Source organism: Odontesthes bonariensis, chromosome 5, assembly GCF_027942865.1.
Source record: "Odontesthes bonariensis isolate fOdoBon6 chromosome 5, fOdoBon6.hap1, whole genome shotgun sequence".
NCBI classification, from domain to species: domain Eukaryota; kingdom Metazoa; phylum Chordata; class Actinopteri; order Atheriniformes; family Atherinopsidae; genus Odontesthes; species Odontesthes bonariensis.
This window is the reverse complement of record NC_134510.1, coordinates 35097143-35124286: the sequence shown is the minus strand read 5'-3', so window position 1 is coordinate 35124286 and position 27144 is coordinate 35097143. Positions and strand designations below refer to the sequence as shown.

At 40.9% G+C, this 27144-nt stretch overlaps 1 protein-coding gene and 1 long non-coding RNA gene across 2 annotated transcripts in view; both read right to left on the bottom strand.

Annotated features, from left to right (window-relative positions):
• Nucleotides 1-1359: 1359 nt before the first annotated feature.
• LOC142380881 (putative C-type lectin domain family 20 member A) lies at nt 1360-6036 on the bottom strand. The gene is made up of 6 exons (XM_075466823.1): nt 5985-6036; nt 5286-5337; nt 4584-4988; nt 2023-2358; nt 1848-1936; nt 1360-1769 (listed from the first exon to the last, which is right to left on the bottom strand). Exons 2-6 carry the CDS (start codon nt 5323-5325, stop codon nt 1683-1685), a joined length of 957 nt encoding a protein of 318 aa, XP_075322938.1. The 5' UTR covers nt 5326-5337; nt 5985-6036; the 3' UTR covers nt 1360-1682.
• Nucleotides 6037-22866: 16830 nt separating this feature from the next.
• LOC142380883 (uncharacterized) overlaps nt 22867-27144 on the bottom strand; it is a 34235-nt gene continuing 29957 nt past the window's right edge. The window contains exon 3 of the long non-coding RNA XR_012769882.1: nt 22867-23157. This is a non-coding gene — a long non-coding RNA (uncharacterized LOC142380883). The remainder of the gene's footprint in view (nt 23158-27144) is intronic.

Sequence of the window (27144 nt, the reverse complement as noted above, 5' to 3'; positions counted from 1 at the left end):
CCCCTGTTCACAGGCCCACTCTGTGTTAGTCAGAAGCTGGGGGATGTCAACTACAGACTGACTAGGCTGGACACCGGTGTGGATGCTGGAGTCTTTCATGTGGTTAACTTGCAATGTTTCCACACTTGGGACTCTGTTTCCCCCAGCAGACGCGCTGTGCCTGTGGCTGAGGAGCAAACGGACGCCTGGGCTCTGGACGACAATGAGCCCATCATCCAGATGGGCAGCCAGACTGACCTCCCTGCTGCAGACATATGCTTTGACGGGCATGGTAACACTGACCAATACGACCTCAGACCGAGTCGACGCCCCAGAATCACATCTGGTTGGTCGGCCAGCAGATGGACAAACTCTTAACATACTGAAAGACTTGACCTGTAATAGGCAATTGGTTTGTTATGTCGAGTATGTGTTGAAAATTGAGGTACAATGCAATTTTTACAGTTCGGAGTTATGGTAATATTTTTGCATACCTTCTGTTTACATTGTGTATCCTGCATTGGTGGTATAGGTTTCGCCAAACTTCATATTTCCTTGCAGGGTCTTTCTAAGGTCTTTATCTCCTCATTTTTGCTGTGTGGTTCAGGTTTTTATAGACCACCATAAATAAAGAACATAACTAATAACTATAAAAATGGGATATTTCACTGTAGTCGTCCACCTGATGTGTTTACTGGATGTTTCTGTTTCATTGTGTACTCTGTTCATTGATATGTATATCATTAGGCTGGTCATTATGTCTTTCTCTGTGTGTAACGGCTAACTTTTCATCAAGTTCATGTATGACAAGGTGTTAAGTGTGGCTTGGTTGCTTCTTCAACTGTGTACGGCTGAGGAAAGCCTTGTTATTACCAGGGGGGAATATGTAACAGCCAGAGTAGCCACAGCCAGGTCCCTGCCAACCAGACACAGGTCGAGTGCCGTACCCGGGCCCCACGAGTCCAAGAAACACCAAACCACCATCAGAGGTCCCTCCCAATACCAGAGAAATCTATTTTTTTTCTATTTTTTGTTGATAAATCAGAAAACAAGCTCATTATTATTCAGATATCTTTATTCATCTTAAAACATGTTCCAGGTTATCTTATCTGCTGATGACAGTAATAAACTCAAATCACTCAGTAAATAAAAACACATCAAAGTTGAACAGTGTTTAAAAATATGAATTGAACTTAAGTAATTATTAAAAAGAATAAAACAACTAACAAGCACAGAAATCATGGCCCTTATTTTACGAAGTTGTTGAAAATGCATATCATATGATTAGTTGTTGGTAAAAGTGCCACTTTGGTTCAATCTGTCACTTATATTCGTGCAAAAGAAAGAAAAAGAAACTTCTGATCTGCATACGTTTCTAAATTCCTTCTTATGTTCAATGAGACTGACCTAATAATTGAATAAGATGCTTAATAAAACTTGCTGCTGCCAAGGTAACCATGGCTTTTACCACATCACCCGGGACTAAAATCTAATGGCATTCAGTTTTAAGTTGTACCAGTGAAAATCCACACAAATATATATGCGTATGTGATTTGGTTATAAATCCAATACTACTCAAGTCAAACTACATAAAAGCTTAAGTACAGTTCACCACAGTGAAGAGAGACAATCAAAACGGCATTAAGAACAGTTGAGTACATGATTGTTCCCTGATTTAAATCACTGAGTTTTGTGAATTCCTCTCAGTCTTTTTTTTCAGTTTTTTTGGGTGGACTCTTCCATCGCAGTTTGAAGTCAGTCAATCCCTGACGTGTCAGCAAGTCGTTCATCTGAAGAGGAATTAAATAAGCAGTCACCGACATAACCATAATTTATACTGAAATAAAAACGGGGACAGAAAGTTTTACCTGCTGGAGGACCTGGCTGTAAATAGCTGGATCAGTCAGGTCAGCATCAGTCTCAGTCGTTATCTTGAAAGTGGAGGTCATCCTTGAAACTGAACATAACCACTGAGTCAGAAATAATGGGACACATTTTAACTGAAAAAAAAATTAATTTCTTTATAACGTTATGAATAATCACCTTGATGGCAGATGAATGGCCACTTGTAACTACAAGGGTTATCATGCCGCTGATGCAAATTATTTTCTAACACACAGTGTTGATTATCAGCATAGTAGTCGTTAGGGTCCCAGTTGGTGAAGGAGCTTTTGCTCTTGTCGGACCAAGTCCATGGAACTCTGTACAGACCGATCCAAGGTGCAGCTCCAGATGGTTTTGTCCTGAAAGCCTCAGCGTTTTCTTCCTCATTTTCAATCATTGCTAAGTCCGTGTAGTGTTTCCTGCAGTACTCTTGAGCAGACTTCCATGTTTCCCCTTGTGAGATGTACACATAGTTTTTCTTGTTTTGCTTTGTAACTGCAACAGAAAATAAACCAGTGGAAGTTCAATTATTCCTCTGGTGCTGCATTTCAGTTTGTTTTTGCACAATGATGAAGATATTGATAACAACTGCTCAGCTGTTCCCAAGTGCTTAGATAGAAGCCAACAAGAACTATTTACTGGAAACCTGCCAGCTTGTGGTTCTCCTAAGGGTAGCTTGTTGAGCCTTGAATTATAATTTAGAGAACATTTACACAAGGTCATGAAATAGCAGCTGCCTCTACATTTAGATAACTAAGGACTCCAACGTTCTCTCAGTGGTGTATTGCATTCTTCACTTAATGGGCCTCATGCAACAACCGTTCATACGAACAGATTTGTTCTCAAGATGTGCGTATGAGTGATTTTAAAGAATTTGCGCATTCACCAATCTTTTCGTATTTTACGTTTTCTTTCAGGTACGAACAGAATTTACGAGTGATCCAGACCTGTCGTAGGAGTTTCGTAAAATAGTCCGCTGTTATTCCAATCAAGTTTGCTTGACTAAAGGTCAAAAGATTGTATATTTAATTACTTTGAAGCAAACATAAATCAATATATTATACCCCATAATGATCCTGACATTATTCTGTTCTGTTAATTTGACTCTGTATATAACAAGGTCAATGGGAAGTGTAACCAGCGGCTGACTTGTTGCTTTTGGATGAGACTCAGGCTCTTGAAGAGACCGTGTCGATGTCCTTGCAGAGACAGACAAATGGCTGATATCGCGATTAAGACTGCCAAGGACTGTGCTGCTGCAAATATGCAGCTTGCTAGAGCCACAACTCCAGAGAGAAACACGCCGATCAAACCCAATTCCACCACACGTCCAGGTCCTCACCACCTTTGGATTTTTGGCCACAGGAACCTTTCAGAGGGAGATTGGAGTCGTGCGCTCCCCTTGGTCATCAAAACTCTCATCAGTTTATAACCCATCAAATTCCCATACACCGCTGTCCAAAAAGTACAAATTAAGAGGGACTTTCTTGCCATGGCTGGACTTCCAAACATAATCGGAGTAAAAGACTGCACACATATACACATAAAAGCACCCATAAGCTGAAGGCCAGGTGGGTGCGTCTCTATACAGCACGGGGCAAACTGCTCTATAGCCCAGAGAAGGCATGCTGCATTTTGCACAATATTGCCATGAACGAGGGTCTCCCACTACCTGAACTAGGCCAGGCAGACCAGAAGGTGTGGTGCCAGAAGACCCCCCTCATAGACCGTCCCATCAAAGAGCCATCATGATGAGGCAACAACTGATTGCACGGCTTTAGTTGCAGTCATCGAGCGGTCATGGCGAGACGGTTTTTTTTTAAAGCCATTTTCATATCAAACCATTTCTTCTTTATTTTGGTGACATTACAATCTACAGGTGACACGGAATTAACAGCACTCGTAACTACTTCCCATTTCTCCGCTTTCGCAAGTTCCGTAATTCCACTGCTGACACCGCTAAAAATGGCAGATTTTCCATTTTTGATCTCTGAAAGCAGAACTTCAGTCTCAGAGCCCCTAAAGTTGTTCTTTTCGCACCTTGATGCCATTCTCATGACTCAACACTTCCTAGCACAGGAGAGAGGAAGCACAGCCTTATATGGTATTATGATGGGCATGGAGTATGCAAATTTACTATCCTCATGCACGTGCACTTAAATATGCACGGGTGGAATTCATCATTTACGCAGGTCGTTTACACACTTTTTCCCAAGTTAAGAGAGTTTGTTGAATCTGACGTGGCGTGTTTGTACGAAAAAAGTAAGAGAAATTTAGAATTAAAATACGAAAATGTTCTTGCATGAGGCCCATTGTTCTTCAGTTGGCTGAATTTTGGTATTTTTGAACTTGACAATAAGAATGTTCTAAGATTATTGTGCAGAGATTGACAAGTTTAAGTTTTGTATCAGTTTAACTGTATTTCAGACTGTTTAATTATTCAGGACTGAAGACAGGTTTTTCTTCATGGGTAACAAATATTTTTTCCACAAAATCTCCTGAAAATTGAATGTGCCTCATATGAATGTATATGTTTTCTCATTTAAATAGAATCTATTATAGTTATAGTTAGTAAGACGTGCGTAAAGTTTTATATATTTGGCACTAAGGGTCTTCCATAGTAAGAGGCATAGCTGCACCAGAGGAGACACCTTTTGTTACTATTTATTAAAAAAAATCTTTTACAAATCATTGGATTAAATCTATAAAACATGACTTACCATTGTAGCAAATAAAGTATCTGATCTGGGAACAATCCATATCAAACCATACTCCTGCGGTGTACATCACTCCACACGTTTCCTTTCTCAATCTGTAATCTGGTTGACCAGAATCCCACATCTGGAAACCGGTTTTGCTCGTTTCCCCGGTCGTTGACCATCTCCAAGAGTTGGTGTCATTGCCCATGGAAGTTTTCCAGGACTTGGGGTCATCCCGGAGTCCGATCCACGCATAGGAATAAGGGAAATCAGCTTTCAGCCTGCTTATATCATCCATGCTTTCGATGGTGGCCAAGTCGGTGTATTTGTCTCTGCAGTACTGTTGAGCGTCGGTCCAATTCATTGGTAAGTTAACATAGTGGTAATGACGCGCGGGGCACTGTGAGCAGGAGCTGAGGTCAAGTCCTACATACAGATGGAGGATGTAGTTAGTGTTTATTGAATCATTTAAACAAATTAAACTAAATTTGTACTACAGGACAGAAAATGTTGGTATAAACAGAGGTGTATTGTTGTAGTGTTTTGTTTAATTAATAAAGTCAGTTACTGTTTTCTGGAAAAAATACTGTTAGATTTTATCCCCTTTTTCTGTGATTCAATAGAAGAAAACTGTCTTCTGTCATCACCTGTCGATGTGGTATTATTGAAAAAGAGAAACACTCATTTATTTAATCAATAATGCTGAAACATTAATGCTCTTACCAAAGAACAGAGCAGTCATCATCATCATGAACCCATGCATTTTTGATGTTTACTGAAAACAAGAAGATAATGTGACACAAAACCAGCTGTAAAGCTTCTGCATGACGATTTATTTGCAAATATTTCCAAATAAATACTTGTTGACTCTTGGTTTGTTCTGCCTGAGTGAGATCTCTACTGGTGTAAAACTGGAATAATCCAAAATGATGTACACTCAAATTTATCCAGCTTACAATCATTAAAACGAACAAAATAACCAAGAAAAAACAGATTGAAACAAATTAAGTTTGTGGTTCTTTACCAAGATGAGCCCAAAAGAAATGAATGATTTTTAGTATATTGCCTGATTAGTTTCCTGTTGACTGATGGTCAAATTTATATGTAAACTAAGTAACTAACTTAGTCTGTACTTGTTCACAGCTATAAACCATCAAAGGTTTTGATTTTGTCATCGAGAAAGAAGATTTTTACCAAATGAAACTCAACTAAAAGTTGACTGTATGATTTAAAAACTAGCTCCATGTGAAGCTGTCAGCCTCTCCCAGCTCACTTTCATTTGATATTATTCATAAACTTCACACATCAGAGTTTACATTTAAGATTTTTCCTGTCATTATTTACTTACTCTTTTGGTCACATTGTAAAGGTTTGATACTCTATTCATCTGATAAGTACATTGGAAATATTAAAGTTACTTACAAGTCTGAGTACAACAGCCGGAGGTTCTGAAGTCCGGTATGAATTGAACTGGTATATATATGAAGTTAGACGTGTAACTGTATAAACAGTTCTTGGTGTAATTTTCATATGCAAAGTTTTCCTTTGGTCAAGTCTCTTTTTGTGGGCTGTCCTTCCACTGCTTAGAGATCAATACAGTCTCTGTCAAACTGACTACAGTGAGGAAAAAAGTCATTTCAGGACCAAGAGAAGAATTTTTAATTTCGATTCACCATTTTAGGTATTAAAAAAATCCCTTACCTTTCATTTCAAACCTCTGACCATATGTCTTTATATGTATGTATATATCGATCCACACATATAGATCGATAGATTGAAATGTTCATGTATAACGGGGTTGAGATCAGGACTGCAGGAAGGCCATTTCATCCTCTGGCCATCAATTAGTCCTTTTCTTCAGCAGCTACAGATCTGTGATTAGCCCTTAAAGTTCTGATTGGAGCATCCTAAAAAACTTTACTTAATCTTTTGAACATTGCATCTGTGCATTAAATGTACACGTTTGAATTACTTATTGAATTTGTACCTGGCTTAATTAAGTTTGCCTGCATTTTATGTCGTGGTTTGACACATTACCACCTTCTTGGTTATGATTTAGATATTAACAACAACATGACTAAGGTTTGCATTAAAACAGACACTGTAATAACGTATCGCATCAAATATAATTCTCCTGGATTATAACTGCTGAGTCACACCACAATGGCAAAATAAACTAAATGTGTTGGACACATAAACCACTCATCCTACTGAAATAGATCACTGGGGTGGCATGAAAAAAAATCATTTGTGAAGATCAGGCTTCACAGAGACAAAACTCTGAGGGCATTCATGTATGTTGGTATCATTTATCTCTTACAAAGAAATATATTTAAAAAGCTTTAGTTTAAATCTCTGCTTCATTCTTCCTTTGCTTTCGTTTGCTCCGACAAAACCACAATTTCAATATGAAAAGCATATGAAAATAGACGCACAGTAGGAGCTTACTCCTCCTACCACTATTTTCATATGCAAAGATTGACCTCAAAAGCTCTCTTTCTCTTTAAGGGTAGTTTGGGCAGTAATAGCCTTCATTCAACAGTAGGTACAAACATATATTTAACAATATATGTTAAATATATACATATATTCATATTGTACATTTACATATACAATCTAATGTTTTATTAGATTGTTATATATATATATATATATATATATATAAAAAAGCTGAGGGAGCAGGACTCGTCAGGCAGAAATCAAAGAAAAGGATATTTTGATGAAGTACAATTATTATATTATATCTTACCATGTATTTGTAATGGAAAAGGTTAACCAAGTAGTTTGTAATGTGTAAAACAACAAAACAGGACGGTAATTGAACATGGCTCTCCTGCTGGACAGTGTGTCGGTAGCTCCGGTAGTTCAGTCTGTTCGACCTCTAAATCTGGACCTTGTTAACTGTTAAATGTGATGCATCAATGGTTTCGTGACTATCATACAAAATGATATGACACTGCATTCCTCTGTCAAGTTATTGTGTCCCGTAGAAGATAAAAACAGTGTAAATTGTGTCTGAACACAAACCAATAGCTTTGAGACTGGGTTGAACACACAGCACAGAGTAAAAAGTCTTGTGGTATAATTATCATTGCAAATTAGGTGGTTCATGTCACAAGAAACCAAACAGAAGAAATCCTGTGGCCTCCGTAGGGAATCCAGGCGGGCAACCACCATGAGCACCTGTCAGCAGACAAACAGAGTAAAAAAAACAAAACAACAACAACAAAGAAAAAAGAAAGCACAAACAGCAACAACAGCAGCAGCAGCAAGCACACACAACACAACCGTGGATACAGATGGCCCGAAACCAAGGTCACGTTTACAGGGCTCTCAAGTTTTCAAATTTGCTTGGAGTGAGATTCGGGCGGGGCAGGGGACGGGCCGTGTGCACGGGGGGGGGTTTCTGCTATATTTTAAAATAAATTTTTTTAGGTATGCAAAGTCTTAAACAAAAAAAATTCATGACTGTTGTTGTGTGTTTAATTTTGATGCTTGATGACTGATATTGGGGGCTCCCAATGTCAGCCATTTTCACAGTCATGATGGATGACAGAGTTCCATTCAGAGCCAACGTGTTCCTGGTCTTGGTTTTATTGAGCCCCACCATGGAAAAAACCCTCTCTGCATCAGCATTTCAGTGTGGCAGAACTAATACCAGTTTGGCAATTGTAGAAAGCCTTGGGAATCTGCTCATACCAGTCACCTTTGAAAAAAATGAACCATGGAAGCCTAATTACACTCCTACATATTTTTCATTTTTCATTAAGTTGCTCATGTCAAAGGGTGTGTGCTGAATATTTAGGTCTACTACTCCAACGAACACTTTAATCGGCAGGTATTGGTCTTTTACAAAGAGTAGGAAAACTATAGTAACTAATAAAAGATTCAAATAAATGAAGATATGACCTGCTGATGATCCTGACGGTTCTCTTCCACCTCCAGCTCGTCTACAACTTCTGCACGCGTGCTTGCAGCTGAAAGCTATTTCAGACCTCACCCGGCAACAAGAAATTCTGTTTTCTGATTGGCTGAGAAATTCTATTTTGTGATTTGCCAATGGGTTGCTAAATCAAGACTGTACCAGAGCTATAGTTCTGCTGTACGAGCGCACAGTAACCTGCCATTGACTCGTTTATAGTATAGGCCATTAGAATTTCTGTGCGACGAATTTGATCATTTCTCAGCGTGAGAAATGGCATGTGTGGCGTGTGAGCGTGTGAACTTGTTGAAATGCGTGTGTCTCACGCTCATTGCGTGAGACTTTAGAGCCCTGCGTTTATTTATAGAGCAACTTATAACTAACCTGGGTTGACCAAAGTGCTTTACATAAATAAATAGCAATAAAATCCAACAGATTAATTTAACAAACAATTTCAGCAAAAGATAAAAACAATTGACACACAAAGACAACATTTGTTTCACCCAGGTCCGAAAGCCTGGGAGAAAAGGTGGGTTTTAAGAGAAGTTTTAAAAATTTCCAGAGTTTCTGACGAACGGATATGCAGCGGTAACCCATTCCACAGCTTAGAGGCAACCACTGCAAAAGCTTGATTGCCTTTAGCTTTTAGCCTGCATTTAGGCACATCCGGGTATAGTTTGTTTGCCGACCTCAGAGCTCTGATTGGTCTTTGAACATGTATGAGTTCAGATAAAAAAAACTGAGGGGCCAAACCGTTCAAAATTTTAAAAACAAACATCAGGTTCTTAAAATCAATTTTGAACCGGACAGTGCAGAGTGGCCAGAACTGGGGTTATATGTTCCCGTCTCTTTGTACCCGTTAAAAGCCGAGCAGCAGCATTTTGCACAAGCTGTAGGTGTCACAGAGAGCGCTGGTCTAAACCTACATACAACGAGTTGCAATAATCCAGTCTCGAAAAAATAAAAGCATGAATCACCATCTCCAGGTCTCTAGGAGAGAGGTAAGGTTTTACCCTGGCCAGAAGTCGCAGCTGGAAAAAGGCACTTTTGACTACAGGACCTGGAGGAGGTGCTCAAAAGACTCAAAACCGCTGGGCCTCTCATTGAAGCTTAAGAAATGTCAGTTCTGTCTGAGTGAGCTCACATTCCTGGCAGTGTTAATTTCGTCAACCAGGACGATGACGAAAATATTTCGTTAACGCCCCTTTTTCCCGCGACAATGACGAGACGATGAAGCACAAAACTGCTTCCAGAAAATAAAAATATGACGAGAATAAAAAATGATTTTCGTTAACGAGACTAAGACAAGACGAAATTTACAAGCCATGGACGAATGGACATTAAAAAATGTAATTGTTTATTTTTAATTTGTAATTTGTAATTGTTAATATAAGTGTTTCTTGAACTTCATAGAAGATTACGCGCTGTTGCCCTGTTTGTCCCTGCACCGCGCCTGTCCCACAGTGCCTCGCGCAGCTCAATCCGTAGTAGTTCAGTGAGTCGAGTTCAGTTGAGTTTAGGCCCTTCCCATGTCAAGTAACGTAGCCGGTAGCTAACTATAACTTAACCGTAGCTAGTTCAACTTTGCAGTCCAGTCATGGCGTCGGGCTCGGATACCGGTGTACGGTTTGTTGGAGCTGGGCGAAAACAACGCCTGGATGTATGGAGCCATTTCGTTTACAACGCGAAGGACAACAAAACAACCTGCATGATAATGATTGATCATGTCGCCGTGTGTGGAGAAGTTCTATTATGTACAGTGTTGACTAAGACTAAGACTAAATTAAAAAAAAGCTGTTGAAATTAACACTGATTCCTGGGCTACCGCATCACACCCTCTGGAATAAAACCTGATGAGGACAAAATAAAAGCGGTGACAGGGTTCCAGGCCCCTTCCACCGTAAAACATGTCTGATAGTTCCTCGGACTGACCGGATACTACCGGCGGTTTGTGCCAAACTACGCTCGCCGTGCAGAGCCCCTCTATGCACTCACGAGGAAAGATTTGCCAGGAGGCAAATCCGCATAGTGACTCAGACAAAAACAACGTCCCACAGTTTGTTGTTCATGACAGTCTGCTTTTCTACTCAGACCCAAAAGCCAGATGTGGTTTGCATCCTCTGAAAGAATTGAAGCTTTACGCTCCCACATCAATCACTGGCACTTTGCTCTCCTATTATCATGACCACCCTACTGCAGGTCATCTCGGTTTTTCAAAGACATTAGCAAGGCTGCGGTTCAGGTTTTTTTGGCCCAAGATGGCAGCAGATGTCAAGCTGTTTGTAATGCCCTGCTCGGTCTGTCAGTTCACTAAACCAAGCCAGAGGAGACCAGCTGGCCTCATGGTTCCCATCTCGCCCCAAAGGCCCTGGGAGTACGCAGGACTCCACTCAACCTTATAACAAACCCTTCCAGTGACGGCATGGATAAGCCTGGTGTGCCATATCCAGAGACTCTCAGGGCCTCCCTACAGGAAGCTCACAACCACGCCAGAGCAACTCTTGACCAGAGTGTAGCGTTCTCTACACGTGAAATTAATTAAAAATCCAAAATTTTACCTTTGCAGGGCACCACCTTCCAGTTTATAGTTTTGAGAGGAAAACTGTTTAACGTTAAAATACACATACAAGACTTCCTTTAAAAGAGGTGTCGTCTTCACATGACGTCATTTCTAATGATCAGCACCAGATGTAATTTGGTGATTACATGTATATTTTAATCCAACTAAATGTCAACTTGTTGGCATGAAAATGGAAGAAACACACAGTATCCAAGACTGAGTTTCCACACTGTTCAGCAGCTATGACACCAGTCTGTTGCTGTTCTATTAATCCATATGAATTGGGTGCTGAGAGTTTTTTGGTTAAATTCCCAGGGGTTGGAATTTGAGTCTGGATTCTTTCATCCTTGCCGGTGTCAGGTTTTAATTTACACCTCACAGATAACAACAGGGCTGTGTCCTGGGACGGTTTCTCCCCCGCTTTGGTGAACAAGGGTGAGCCTTTGCATATTCCCAGCAGGCCACTTTGGGGGCACGTATATGGCACCTTGTCTTAAATAATCCTCATGAAAGAAAAAGGGTTACTCTACAGGCATTCTTAGGTTATATGTTTTAGGTGGTCTGTTTTTGGAGGAGGGAAAGAAGACAAGAGGGGGTTTAGTGATTTCCTCCCCTTGTCAGGTTCCTGAGCCTGCTACAACAGACAAAAGCACTATTATGACTTGAGACGTCGCCTGGCCTCCTATGCTGTTAGTGACCTTCTTAGGGTTAAGACCCATCCTAGGTCTGAAGCACAGTCCAACTTTACAGCTAAACCAGCACCCCTGTTCACAGGCCCGCTCTGTGTTAGTCAGAAGCTGGAGGATGGACTAGGCTGGACACCGGTGTGGATGCTGGAGTCTTTCATGTGGTTAACTTGCAACGTTTCCACACTTGGGACTCTGTTTCCCCCAGCAGACGCGCTGTGCCTGTGGCTGAGGAGCAAACGGACGCCTGGGCTCTGGACGACAATGAGCCCATCATCCAGATGGGCAGCCAGACTGACCTCCCTGCTGCAGACATATGCTTTGACGGGCATGGTAACACTGACCGATACGACCTCAGACCGAGTCGTCGCCCCAGAATCACATCTGGTTGGTCGGCCAGCAGATGGACAAACTCTTAACATACTGAAAGACTTGACCTGTAATAGGCAATTGGTTTGTTATGTTGAGTATGTGTTGAAAATTGAGGTACAATGCAATTTTTACAGTTCGGAGTGGCAGCCGAGCAGACTAGGTTAAAGGGACACTCCACCCATTTGCATTAGGCTTTGCATTGTTAGAAACCCAGTCATACTTTTGAATGGTCATGCAACACTCTCTCATTTCCCCCTGAGACGGGAGAAATCCGTATTCACCTCTTTACACTTCCTCCTACAATGACGCAAAAATCGTCATTTTGCGTCATTGTAGGAGGAAGTGTAAGACGGGTGGATTTCTGTTGAGACTACAAGCGCTAGTTCCCACCCTTCAACACCGCCCATAGGGGGGTTGGACCTAATGCGCTAACAGACCTATCACAGATCAGTGCCAGTGCTTAGACTGGCAGAGAGCTGCAGCTAACTATATTGATATATATATAGGTATATATAATTGTCATGAGATCCACACTCCTTACCAGTTGGTGGCGGTAATGCTGCTTTAAGTTGTTTGCCAACCGCCAATAAAAAAAACGAAATAGAGAGAGAGCTGCAGCTAACACGGAGGACTGGACTGGGATTTTGAAGAAGATATCGAGCTGGGGCGAATTGGTGGCGTCCTGGAGACCAACTTTAGAATACCTAAAGTCAACTGGAAACGACAGCCAAAGCCTACAGGGCCAAATTGACGTCTTTCTGTAAAGTAAGTTTGTTTTCTTTGTTACTATGTCAAGGAGTACTCTTGCTAACACGCTAACGTGGCATGTTCATTGCACAAAATAGCTTGCAGTTATGCAAGCTACTGTGGCACGCTAGGCTCAAATGCCATCACTCACTTTGTGATCAATGTTTTGTCTAGACAATTTCGTCTAACAGCCTACCGGCACTTTCTTGAGTGGGTCCTGCAAGGAGAGAGATTGGGCAGAGGGCCTCGTTTCGTGCAGGCTATCCGCCAGAACTACCCAGCTCCAGACGGCCAGTACTGCGGGCAAGTGGAGGACGCTCAGGAGAAGCTATAGTTTCCTTGTTTTATATTCATTCAACAGTTGTATTGTTTGTATAGTTATTTAATTAAATGGTTAAAATGTACGTTGTTGTGGTTCTTTCTTAGTAATGTTGCTCCAAGTGTATTCGAGTTATTGAACGACCAACATTTCAGAACGGGAACTACCTAGCTACTGTTACCTCAGATGACAAAACGACAGAATTGTGATCATAGCCTACCTATAATTACTATAAATTATGAAGCATTACAAGTATACATTGCATTATAAGTTTGTTGCAAATCAGTTACCTCCTTCCAAGTTTATGATGCTATTCTAAACTTTGTTGAAGGCAGACAGGAGAGAAGGAGTGACATTTTGTTTTTTAATTCACAAAATAAGAATTGTCATGAACATAAAGACACACAAACAACATTATCCACACTATAAAAAAAGAGGTATTGACCCTGTGATTGAGTACACAGTAAGGTGCTCGATGGAAGTGCAAACAGGTAAGGCAGTGACATGATTTCCAGGTAGCGTAGAGTCGGGTGGAGGAGCTACTACACTCTCGGGGGAGTGGGCTGCGGATCTTGAGCATTGCAATGCACTATGGGGATTGTTGTCTTTAATCCACATGCACAAAAAAGTCATTTTCTGCCTTTTCTCGGTCAAGAAGGCACCAAATTAAAAATTTATGCTACTATTCTACTACATATATGGCCCACTTTCAATACATATTCATGTCTCCACTGGTGGAATGTTCCTTTAAGCTCAAATGGTTTTCGGTGTGATCCAACAACGCCACTCCAGGAATTTCACCCAGATAATTATTAAGTTTAGGTTGAAGGACACGCAGGTTTAAGATACGATGAATGTGGAGACGTAGTTCGATGTTTATACAAAGAGATATAGCTTTTATTACAATAGTTGCCTTTTTTTATAACATGATTTAAAACATTCATACAGGAAAAGAAGAGAAGACCTTAACAGTGCTGAGCGTGACTGGGGAAACAGGGGCTAGTGAGAAGGGGGGGCAGAATCCTAACCAAAAAATATAAAGAAACAACAAACCCTCTAGAGGCACCCAAATGTGAGAAAATTCAAATCCCAAGGAAACACAGCAAAAAGGGGGAAGACCCCCACCCGGACCACCAGCACCCAGCCACCAGACTCCAGCACTGAGAAGGAGATAAAACAAAGATTAGTAAGGGTCACACTTAAACCACAAATACACAAATTAACATAACTCAACAAAATTAATGAAGTCAAATTAGCAACTGAGAAAGAAATGAACAAAACCAAAATACAAATGTACTTCAAATGAAAACGGTATACAAATTATCTTAAAGTAGCTAACGGAAACTAACAAAGAAAACAAAACAGAAACTAAGGGAGTGTAACCTCGAAATCAATTAAAACTACCAGAGACCCTCCATGCGTCAGGCACAGCGCACAGACTGCCGTCCGTCGGCGCCGGGCGCAGCCGTTAAGGCTGAAGCACTAGACGATAACAATAACTAGAAAATTTCTGAAGAAATTTAGAAGGGGCCTGCCAAAGTGTGCGTATCGCTCAACCAATCACGGCTGCTCAGGAATGGTTCGCAAGGCCTAAAGAAGAAGCATTCAAGCCTAAACGGCATCAAAGCCGTTTAAATTTAAAAATTTAAAGCGGCGAACTGTCCCTTTAAAAAGGCGAACTGTCCCTTCAAAGAGGTGAACTGTCCCTTTAAAGCGGCGAACTGTCCCTTTAAAGCGGTTAATTGTGCTGTTGAAACTTCAAAGGACTGGCTGGGCCACTAATAGCCTTGTTTCTATGGTAATTAATCTCCCTCATTTAACTGACAGTTAAACTGCCCCAGCTCCTGCTACACCAATTATATGAGACTCAGGCTTCTCAGAGCCAAAAAACCTCTACGAACAGATGCTTCCCATTCGGAAACCGTAAGAGCTACGGAAAAAATTCTCGCAGAATGAGCGAGGGACGCCTTTGGACTTCAAAATTCACGCGTTTCAGATCTGTAGAACATTCACAGTGAAAGCACGGATGAGAGAAAGAAGGGCTGCAGGAGCTGCTGAGATTCTGAGAATTGGATGAATTAAAATGGGGATTTGAGGTCTTTGAGCCCCGACATCACTTTGCTCTGAGGGGCTCTGAGAGCAAACGGTCAGCCCTAGATGAAATATGACAACATTTTATGAATCCCAACATGCGTGCCTATATCATGACAGTACATAATGGCATTGGAGCGATATTTGTAGGCGTGAGGGCGATTCGAAAATGAATCAGAGGTCAGAAATCTTGCTCTTCCCACACTAATGAAATGGCAGTTGTGCTCTAAAAATTCAAATTTTTCAGATTTTGGCCAAAACTTTGGGTCGCTTGGAGGCATGCTGTGGGAAATAGGCCAGGTATCGACATGGCGTCTTCACTTCTGAACACAGCACGGACGTATCTACAAACTGACATTTGAATGGCGTTTCTAGGTTAATGCATGATGACACAGTAACTGCTCAAAATTTAGGATTTTATGATTTTTCCAGGTCATCCCCCTGTTTATTCCTAGGGGGGCTTTGGGGGGCTGTTTTTTGCTTATTACGTCGCCATATCTCCAATCTTCAATAAAAGTAATAGCCCGCGAAAACTCATCGAGCCGGTCGTTTTGATATACATATTGTTGGGATGTGCGGGCCCATAGGGCCCGCATTAATGTGGACGGAAGAATAAATATATAAATATATATAGCCTATAAAGAGACACGTTTTCAATGTTAAATCCCATAGACTTTTGCCAACGGAATAGTAATAGGTGCCTTGCCATGCATTTGCATGGAGGCACCTGCATAGCATAGCTTCGCAATGCTATGCAGTGCTCTCCTATGCAATGCTATGGCAGGCCCCAATAAAACATTGAATCACAAGCAAGGCCTTTTTCAGGCAATACGTCTCGGCGCAGCAGTGTGATCATTTAACAGCTTCCAATTTGAGCCGCGTGGATAAAAACTCCGAGCAGGTTGGATGAATGGTCAGTCAGCAAAACAGGATAAGAAGCTTCGTGCAGAGCAGCAGTGTCTCCAGCCTACCGGTCAGTGCGACCAAAATTACAACGGCACCTTATTGTCATGCCATGGACTAATGTTTTAGGTCATGTTTGGTTTTAGATCACGTTTTAGTCATGCCTTAGTTTAGTTCTTAGTTTTCCCATGTTTTAGTTTCCCTGTAATTAGTTTCATTCACGTCACCTGCACTCATTTCCATCAGCTGCACTCATCAGTTCCCCACAGTATTTAAGTTCCCTGTTTTCCTTCAGTCTTGGTGAGATCCTTGCACCTTACATGTACACCTTCACGCCACGTCAAAGTCAAAGATAAGTATTTATCCACGCCATGCCAAGTTCTTTGTTTTCTCATAGTCTTGTTAATGTTTTTTTTAATTTTAGTCACAGTTTAGGTTTGAAACCGGCTTAGCCGCGCTTTGTGTTGCTACTTTGTTTTTTGTAAAAATAAATCTAAATAAATCGCATCCGTGTCCTTCTCACACCTACACCTCTTGTCACTTATGATGACACGCACAGACACACGCTCCGGAGGAGGAGAGGAGAGGAGAGGAGGAGAGCGACCCAGGCGGCAGTCCACCTGTTAACTGAGCATACTAGCGTTAGCCCTAAAATGTAGCGTATATACGGAGACACCGAGAGAGATCAACCACCGCGAGGGGAGACAGCACCCCGAGAGCCACTGGAGCCAGGGATGCACGACGGCCACCACTGCAGCAACAACAAACAATCAGCACACCGGGGAGACCAAAATGTGAACATGCCGCGGCAGCAGCAGGCATACCTTGTGGGGAAAATGACCCCTAACCCGGAAGCAGACAATTCGATGGAAGCAGGGAAAGCAGGAGGGAGGGCTCCTTTTATACTGCTACTCCTCTGATAGAATAATTGACAGCATGCCCTACAGGCAGGTGAGGGAACTGTTCATGCATCTATGCTGCTACAGTAATATTTTTGCATACCTTCTGTTTACATTGTGTATCCTGCCTTGGTGGTATAGGTTTTGCCAAACTTCATATTTCTTTGCAGGGTCTTTCTAAGGTCTTTATCTCCTCATTTTTGCTGTGTGGTTCAGGTTTTTATAGACCACCATAAATAAAGAACATAACTAATAACTATAAAAATGGGATATTTCACTGTAGTCGTCCACCTGATGTGTTTACTGGATGTTTCTGTTTCATTGTGTACTCTGTTCATTGATATGTATATCATTAGGCTGGTCATTATGTCTTTCTCTGTGTGTAACGGCTAACTTTTCATCAAGTTCATGTATGACAAGGTGTTAAGTGTGGCTTGGTTGCTTCTTCAACTGTGTACGGCTGAGGAAAGCCTTGTTATTACCAGGGGGGGATATGTAACAGCCAGAGTATAACAGAGCATTGCCAGTTGACGCCACACGGTGGTGCCTCCCTTTGTTTTGTCATGTGGTATCACCCTTGCTTCTCCCCAAGTCGACTTCCTTGACTTCAGTAATGTGGACGCTGGTGAAGGCTGCGGGCCATGAACATTTTTATCCTTGTATTATTTGTTGAGAACTATAGTTTATGCCGTGAGACCTGGCTTGCATGGCCCGTATCTGTGAATGAATGTACACTGTGGAAAGTCCCTCCACTTCGTCTCCTGCCTCACAACTTTATTTCATGCTGGAACTATGCTAATAACATCCGTGGCTAAGCTTCCCTCCAGCTCCACGTTACACTATCTTCAGTGTGAATTGGGGAGTCCCGGTGGTCGATGCCACTGCACGTCTCAGCGGGCGGACGTTAATGTGTGCAACGCCACCTCTGCGCTCTTGGTGGTGTCACCGTCGTCAGGTCAAGGAAGGTAGGAACCATCAGGGGTCCCAGAAAAGCGGCAGGGAGAAGCAGCGGACTGGGCGCCAGACTCAGACCGGGAGAAAAGTAGCTCTGCATCGACGGCAGGGCCAGCGGTACAGATACCATTTGCGGGCCGGGAGGCAACGTCAGCTCGGAGGCACCAGCAGGAGGGCTGGGAGCTACAGCTCATATCCAGGGACTCCTGAGCTGCAGTGAGCATCTGACAGCAGAGGAATAACAAAAACCCTCACGAAGAAGGCGAGGATCAGACACGCAGGAAGATGACAGGCAAGCCTTGAATTTCACCAGCACACCGCCCCGTTTCCCTCGTTTTCTTCGGCGCTTGTTCCAGGGAGAGGCGAAGGTGTACAGCGCAGATGAGCTGGGATATCCGCCAGCAAGGGAGGGAGACTTTCGGTCCAATCCACTAGAACATGTATGCTAAGTTCCGTCTCAGCAGAGACTCAGATGTTGAAAAGAGTTTTGCGATCATATACAATTAGAATTGAAGCATTCGGACAGCAGACACAGATGAATAGAGCACAAGCAAACAATAAAATCAGTTTGACGCGACCGACGAGCTGCCAAACATACTGGCGCCATCTTGGATCAGATCAATCCACAGGACGAGACAGCAACTGCATAGCAAGCATGCAAATGGGCCAATAAATGGGTTTGTGTGCAAATGTAATACACACGGCATAGGTCCCACATGAACCGTGCTCAGTTATGAGTGTATAGGGCCACCGCCCTCCCCCCCAATCAATCAGAAGCAGGCAGGGAGGACCCCAAGACCCAGGCCACCAGCAGCCCCCACGGAGCACAGAACCCGGGAAGCCCAGGGGCAACCACGCATCCAGCAGGAAGACTGCTGAGGAAGCCCCAGGACAGAACCCCCATGACCACAAGAGGCCTCCCGGGAATCAGGGGCGACAGCCCACCAGCCCCGCCAGGTCCCTGCCAACCAGACACAGGTCGAGTGCCGTACCCGGGCCCCACGAGTCCGAGAACCACCAAACCACCATCAGAGGTCCCTCCCAATACCAGAGAAATCTATTTTTTTTTCTATTTTTGTTGATAAATCAGAAAACAAGCTCATTATTATTCAGATTATCTTTATTGATCTTAAAACATGTTCCAGGTTATCTTATCTGCTGATGACAGTAATAAAGTCAAATCACTCAGTAAATAAAAACACATCAAAGTTGAACAGTCTTTAAAAATATGAATTGAACTTAAGTAATTATTAAAAAGAATAAAACAACTAACAAGCACAGAAATCATGGCCCTTATCTAATGAAGCTCTGTTAAAAATGCATATTATATGATTAGTTGTTGGTAAAAGTGCCACTTTGGTTCAATCTGTCACTTATATTCGTGCAAAAGAAAGAAAAAGAATCTTCTGATCTGCATACGTTTCTAAATTCCTTCTTATGTTCAATGAGACTGACCTAATAATTGAATAAGATGCTTAATAAAACTTGCTGCTGCCAAGGTAACCATGGCTTTTACCACATCACCTGGGACTAAAATCTAATGGCATTCAGTTTTAAGTTGTACCAGTGAAAATCCCTATCCACACAAATATATATGCGTATGTGATTTGGTTATAAATCAAATACCACTCAAGTCAAACTACATAAAAGCTTAAGTACAGTTCACCACAGTGAAGAGAGACAATCAAAACGGCATTAAGAACAGTTGAGTACATGATTGTTCCCTGATTTAAATCACTGAGTTTTGTGAATTCCTCTCAGTCTTTTTTTTCAGTTTTTTTGGGTGGACTCTTCCATCGCAGTTTGAAGTCAGTCAATCCCTGACGTGTCAGCAAGTCGTTCATCTGAAGAGGAATTAAATAAGCAGTCACCGACATAACCATAATTTATACTGAAATAAAAACGGGGACAGAAAGTTTTACCTGCTGGAGGACCTGGCTGTAAATAGCTGGATCAGTCAGGTCAGCATCAGTCTCAGTCGTTATCTTGAAAGTGGAGGTCATCCTTGAAACTGAACATAAACACTGAGTCAGAAATAATGGGACACATTTTAACTGAAAAGAAAATGTATTTCTTTATAACGTTATGAATAATCACCTTGATGGCAGATGAATGGCCTCTTGTAACTACAAGTCTCATCATGCCACTGATGCAAATTTTTTTCTACCACACAGTGTTGTTTACCCCCACTGTTCCTTTCGTCTTCAGGGTCCCAGTTGGTGAAGGAGCTTTTGTTCTTGTCGGACCAAGTCCATGGAACTCTGTACAGACCGATCCAAGTTGTAGTTCCAGATGGTTTTGTCCTGAAAGCCTCAGCGTTTTCTTCCTCATTTTCAATCATTGCTAAGTCCGTGTAGTGTTTCCTGCAGTACTCTTGAGCAGACTTCCATGTTTTCCAATGTAAGATGTACACATAGTTTTTCTTGTTTTGCTTTGTAACTGCAACAGAAAATAAACCAGTGGAAGTTCAATTATTCCTCTTGTGCTGCATTACAGTTTGTTTTTGCACAATGATGAAGATATTGATAACAACTGCTCAGCTGTTCCCAAGTGCTTAGATAGAAGCCAACAAGAACTATTTACTGGAAACCTGCCAGCTTGGGGTTCTCCTAAGGGTAGCTTGTTGAGCCATGAATTATGATTTAGAGGACGTTTACACAAGGTCAATAAATGGCAGCTCCCTCTACATTTAGATAACTAAAGACTCCAACGTTCTCTCAGATGTGCATTGCATTCTTCACATGTTCTCCAGTTGGCTGAATCTTGGTATTTCTGAACTCGACCATAAGAATCTTTCAATAATTTTGTCCAGAGACTGACAAGTTTGAGTTTTGTATTAGTTTAACTATAGTTCAGACTGTTTAATTATTCAGTACTGAAGACAGGTTTTTCTTCATGGGTAACAAACATTTTTTCCACAAAATCTCCTGAAAATTGAAGTTTCTCTGCCACATTTAAGCACAAAGAGGTCATACCAGCTAAATAATCTTAGTTCCCACAACAATCAGTGGGTCTACATGATGAGATTAATTCGATTTTAGCTATAGTTGGATTATTCTCCTCATTTGAGCAAGGGTAATTATCCTTGGATATATGACGGTGAATATGGACAACCCTGAACATCCTCTCCATGAGACTGTTATCGGAAAACAGAGTCTCTTCAGTCAAAGGCTTCTTCAGTTTGGATGCAAAACGGACCGCTACAGGAAATCTTTCCTGCACAGCCATCAGCATCTATAATAACTCCTTGATTTAATTGAGCTACATCAACATTTAATTTCCCTCTGGGATAAATAAAGTATTTTTGAATTGAATTGAATTGAATTGAATGAATCAAATCAGAGGCACAAAGCATGTCATACCCCGGTATGATAGGTGGCGCTGTACCCATTCCAACTGTTGCTAATAGAGCCACTTCCTGTTGACCTCTTCACCACCAACAACAACAAACTCAGGCTTTGGAGAAAGATGGCGAACGATAAGCAAGATGAAGCTACGTCCCTCTACATTTTCTTTTTTAATGAGCTGCTTATTGCACAAACGCGATGCCCAACGGAGCATTCTCCATTGCGTTGTTTATTTCTTTCTGACAGCGGCGACAACAACAGTAATTTCGTCTCCTTTGACTTCCGGTTCACGACCCCTGGAAAAAATCTTGAGCATGCGCAGAACGCAAAGTCCAATTCACCACGTGCTTCACCATCTACAAGCAGGTTTAGTGTGACTTTCAACCGAGTTATATTGGGGTCTTTATCCGACCGCGAGTAAACCGATCCGGTCCAATTTCTTGTCAGATTTAGGTGTATAAATGAATTTAATAACTCAGTTTTATTGTAATTTAGCCCTTAATCCGATTTTTACAATGCCATGTTACCCCACTGAATGTGTTTGGTTGCAAGAATCTTTCAGACGTTTTTCAGACATGACCTGTAAGATGCAAGTTTCCCCTAATGTTAACATCTAAGGCTATCGAACTTTAATCATAACTTTCTTTCATGTAACATTTTCATGTCAATATCAGCATGTCATGTCTGTGTTGTTGTTTTTTGCGATGTTATTAGTTTTTGCGATGTTGTTGTTTAGTTTTGCCATGTTTTAAGTTTATCTCATGCCTTGGTTTTTTCAATTTAGGTCTTGTATTTAGTTTTGCCATGTTTCTCAGTTTCTGTTGCCCTGCCAAGACCTTCATTCATGCCACCTGTGTTTTTCCCCTCACTCACTCACCAATCACTCCCTCAGTATTTAGTTTCAAGGTTTCCAATGCACCAGCACCAGATCCTCACCGTCACCCATAGTCAAGTCAAGTCAAGTCAAGTCAGTCCTTTTTCATAGTCCTTAGTTTTGTATTCCGGCTCAGCCGCGCTTTTTGTTTTTTCTTGTAAATAAATCAAGTTTTGTTTGGTAGTATCTGCATCCGTGTCCAATTCTCCACGCCTCGCATCTCACCCAACGTGACACAGCAGGCTTTTAAAATAAACTCCTTTTGTATGCTGATAATAAGGCTTCATGACTGCCACATACAAGGAGCATCATATGAATGTATGTTTCCTTATTTAAAAAGAATCATAGTTATAGTTCGTAAGACGTGCGTAAAGTTTTATGTACTTGGCACTCAGGGTCTTCCATAGTAAGAGGCATCAAGAGAAGCATTGCTGCACCGGAGGAGACACCTTTTATTACTATTTATTAAAAAATCTTTTAAAAATCATTGGATTAAATCTATAAAACACGACTTACCATTGTAGCAAATAAAGTCTCTGATCTGGGAACAATCCATATCAAACCATAGTCCTGCGAAGTCCATCACTCCACACTCTTCATTTCTCAAATTGTAATCTGGTTCATCAGAATCCCACATCTGGAAACCGGTTTTGCTCGTTTCCCCGGTGGTTGACCATCTCCAAGAGTTGGTGTCATTGCCCATGGAAGTTTTCCAGGACTTGGGGTCATCCCAGAGTCCGATCCACGCATAGGAATAAGAAAAATCAGCTTTCAGCCTGCTTATATCATCCATGCTTTCGAAGGTGGCCAAGTCGGTGTATTTGTCTCTGCAGTACTGTTGAGCGTCGGTCCAATTCATTTGTAAGTTAACATAGTGGTAATGACGCGCGGGGTACTGTGAGCAGGAGCTGAGGTCAAGTCCTACATACAGATGGAGGATGTAGTTAGTGTTTATTGAATAATTTAAACAAATGAAACTAAATTTGTACTACAGGACAGAAAATGTTGGTATAAACAGAGGTGTACTGTTGTAGTGTTTTGTTTAATTAATAAAGTCAGTTACTGTTTTCTGGAAAAAATACTGTTAGATTTTATCCCCTTTTTCTGTGTTTCAATAGAAGAAAACTGTCTTCTGTCATCACCTGTCGATGTGGTATGATTGAAAAAGAGAAACACTCATTTATTTCATCGATAATCTTGAAACATTAATGCTCTTACCAAAGAACAGAGCAGCCATCATCATCATGAACCCATCCATTTTTTTTTGTTTCCTGCAAACAAGAAGATAATGTGACATAAAACCAGCTGTAAAACTTCTACATGACGATTTATTTGCAAATATTTCCAAATGAATACTTGTTGACTCTTGGTTTGTTCTGCCTGAGTGAGATCTCTACTGGTTAACAACTGGAATAATCCAAAATGATGTACGCTCAAATTTATCCAGCTTACAATCATTAAAACAAACAAAATAACCAAGAAAAAACAGATTGCAACAAAAGAAAGTTTGTGGTTCTTTATGAAGATGAGCCCAAAAGATATTAATGATTGTTAGTATATTGCCTGATTAGTTTCCTGTTGACTGATGGTCAAATTTATATGTAAACTCAGTAACTAACTTAGTCTGTACTTGTTCACAGCTATAAACCATCAAAGGTTTTGATTTTGTCATCGAGAAAGAAGATTTTTACCAAATGAAACTCAACTAAAAGTTGACTATATGATTTAAAAACTAGCTCCATGTGAGTCTTTCAGTCACATTGTAAAGGTTTGATACTCTATTCATCTGATAAGTACATTGGAAATATTAAAGTTACTTACAAGTCTGAGTACAACGTCTGGAGGTTATGAAGTCCGGTATGAATTAAACTGAATTGAAGTCAGACGTGTAACTGTATAAGGAGTTCTTGGTGTAATTTTCATATGCAAAGTTTTCCTTTGGGCATGTCTTTTCTTGTGGGCTGTCCTTCCACTGCTTAGAGATCAATACAGTCTCTATAAAACTGACTATAGTGAGGAAAAAAGTCATTTCAGGACCAATAGAAGAATGTGAGTTTACTAGAAAAATATAAATAGTGACAACTGAATTGTTACTTATTAATTTACCCATTGAACGGGTCACTTTAGTCATCATCGCTACTATTGCTCGCCCAGAGAAATTTGTCAGGAGCCGCCACTGAGTCTGAAGATACGAGTCAATTCTGCAAGGACAAAACTTGTGTCACACTTTTTTACCTCACCTTGCTGAGTAACCAATGGCGATGCTTGGTTTAACTCAATCAGATCACCAACACAGAAAGTAGATATATGTTTTATTAGATTGTTAATTATGTGTACAGTATATATATATATATAAAAAGCTGAGGGAGCAGGACTCATCAGGCAGTAATCCAAGAAAAGGATATTTTGAAGCAGTACAATTATTATATTATATTATATCTAACCATGTATTTCTAATGGAAAAGGTTAACCAAGTAGTTTGTAATGTGTAAAACAACAAAATAGGACGGTAATTGAACATGGCTCTCCTGCTGGACAGTGTGTCGGTAGCTCCGGTAGTTCAGTCTGTTCGACCTCCAAATGTGGACCTTGTTGCCTGTTAAATGTGATGCATCAATGGTTTTGTGACTATTATACAAAATGATATGACACTGCATTCATCTTTAAAGTTATTGTGTCCCATAGCAGATAAAAACAGTGAAAATTGTGTCTAAACACAAACCAATAGCTTTGAGACTGGGTTGAACACACAGCACAGAGTGGTATAATTATCATTGCAAATTAGGTCGTTAATGTCACAAGAAACCAAACAGAAGATATCCTGTGGCCTCTGTGGGGAATCCAGGCGGAAAAACCACCATGAGCACCTGTAAGTTGAAAAAACAGTGAAAAAAATCAAAACAAAACAACAACAAAGAAAAAAAGAAAGCACAAGCAGCAACAACACCAGCAGCAAGCACATGCAACACAACCGTGGATACAGATGGCCCGAAACCACAGGACAACACAGCAACTGCATAGCAAGCATGCGACTGGGCCAATAAATGTGCGTGTTTGCATGCACATATAAATGCACACACACACTGGGCCCCATAGTCAGAGCCTTTAAAATCATGCAAATTCCATTTTATGTCCTTACCAAAGAGGAGAGCCATTTTAAATGGTGCACACATACTGGATATAAGAAATAAGATGTACTTGGTGAATGAATTGTCACAAAATAGTGAAAATGCCTTTTGCAATAATTAAGGCCTATTGTCCAAACCCCATTTATTGATCTTAGAGATTTAAAATGACAGAAAAGAACAAAATTCTCCCACCAGAGCAGCTGGAAACAAAGAATCTTTGTGGTTTCTGACCCACAAAAGAGATTATTTTTGTTCTCATTTTATGTACATGAGTCTTTTAATAAAAAAAAAACAGCATTTTCTTTGTCAAATGCACATCAAAAAGGTTATGTTTTGATTTCATATTTTACTTTGACCCCCCCACCATATGCAGTAGGCATATTTACTGTTATTTACATGGAAATTCTCCGGCCCTCTTAAAGAGCCATGCAGAGCGAGCCGGCCTTCTTTAGAAAAAGTTTGGGAAAAATTGAGAAATTCTTGGTGTAATTTTCATATGCAATATTTTCCTTTGGGGAAGTTATTTCTTGTGGGCTGTCCTTCCACTGCTTAGAGATCAATACAGTCTCTATAAAACTGACTATAGTGAGGAAAAAAGTCATTTCAGGACCAATAGAAGAATGTGAGTTTACCAGAAAAATATAAATAGTGACAACTGACTTGTTACTTATTAATTTACCCATTGAACGGGTCACTTTAGTCATCATCGCTACTATTGCTCGCCCAGAGAAATTTGTCAGGAGCCCCCACTGAGTCTGAAGATACGAGTCAATTCTGCAAGGACAAAACTTGTGTCACACTTTTTTACCTCACCTTGCTGAGTAACCAATGGCGATGCTTGGTTTAACTCACCAATCAGATCACCAACACAGAAAGTAGACATATGTTTTATTAGATTGTTAAATATGTGTACAGTATATATATTTATAAAAAAAAATGAGGGAGCAGGACTCATCAGGCAGTAATCCAAGAAAAGGATATTTTGATGCAGTACAATTATTATATTATATCTAACCATGTATTTCTAATGGAAAAGGTTAACCAAGTAGTTTGTAATGTGTAAGACAACAAAATAGGACGGTAATTGAACATGGCTCTCCTGCTGGACAGTGTGTCGGTAGCTCCGGTAGTTCAGTCTGTTCGACCTCCAAATGTGGACCTTGTTGCCTGTTAAATGTGATGCATCAATGGTTTTGTGACTATTATACAAAATGATATGACACTGCATTCATCTTTAAAGTTATTGTGTCCCATAGCAGATAAAAACAGCGAAAATTGTGTCTGAACACAAACCAATAGCTTTGAGACTGGGTTGAACACACAGCACAAAGTAAAACTCTTGTGGTATAATTATCATTGCAAATTAGGTCGTTAATGTCACAAGAAACCAAACTGAAGACATCCTGTGGCCTCTGTGGGGAATCCAGGCGGAAAAACCACCATGAGCACCTGTAAGTTGAAAAAACAGTGAAAAAAATCAAAACAAAACAACAACAACAAAGAAAAAAAGAAAGCACAAGCAGCAACAACACCAGCAGCAAGCACACACAACACAACCGTGGATACAGATGGCCCGAAACCACAGGACAACACAGCAACTGCATAGCAAGCATGCGACTGGGCCAATAAATGTGCGTGTTTGCATGCACATATAAATGCACACACACACTGGGCCTCATAGTCATCGCCTTTAAAATCATGCAAATTCCATTTTATGTCCTTACCAAAGAGGAGAGCCATTTTAAATGGTGCACACATACTGGATATAAGAAATAAGATG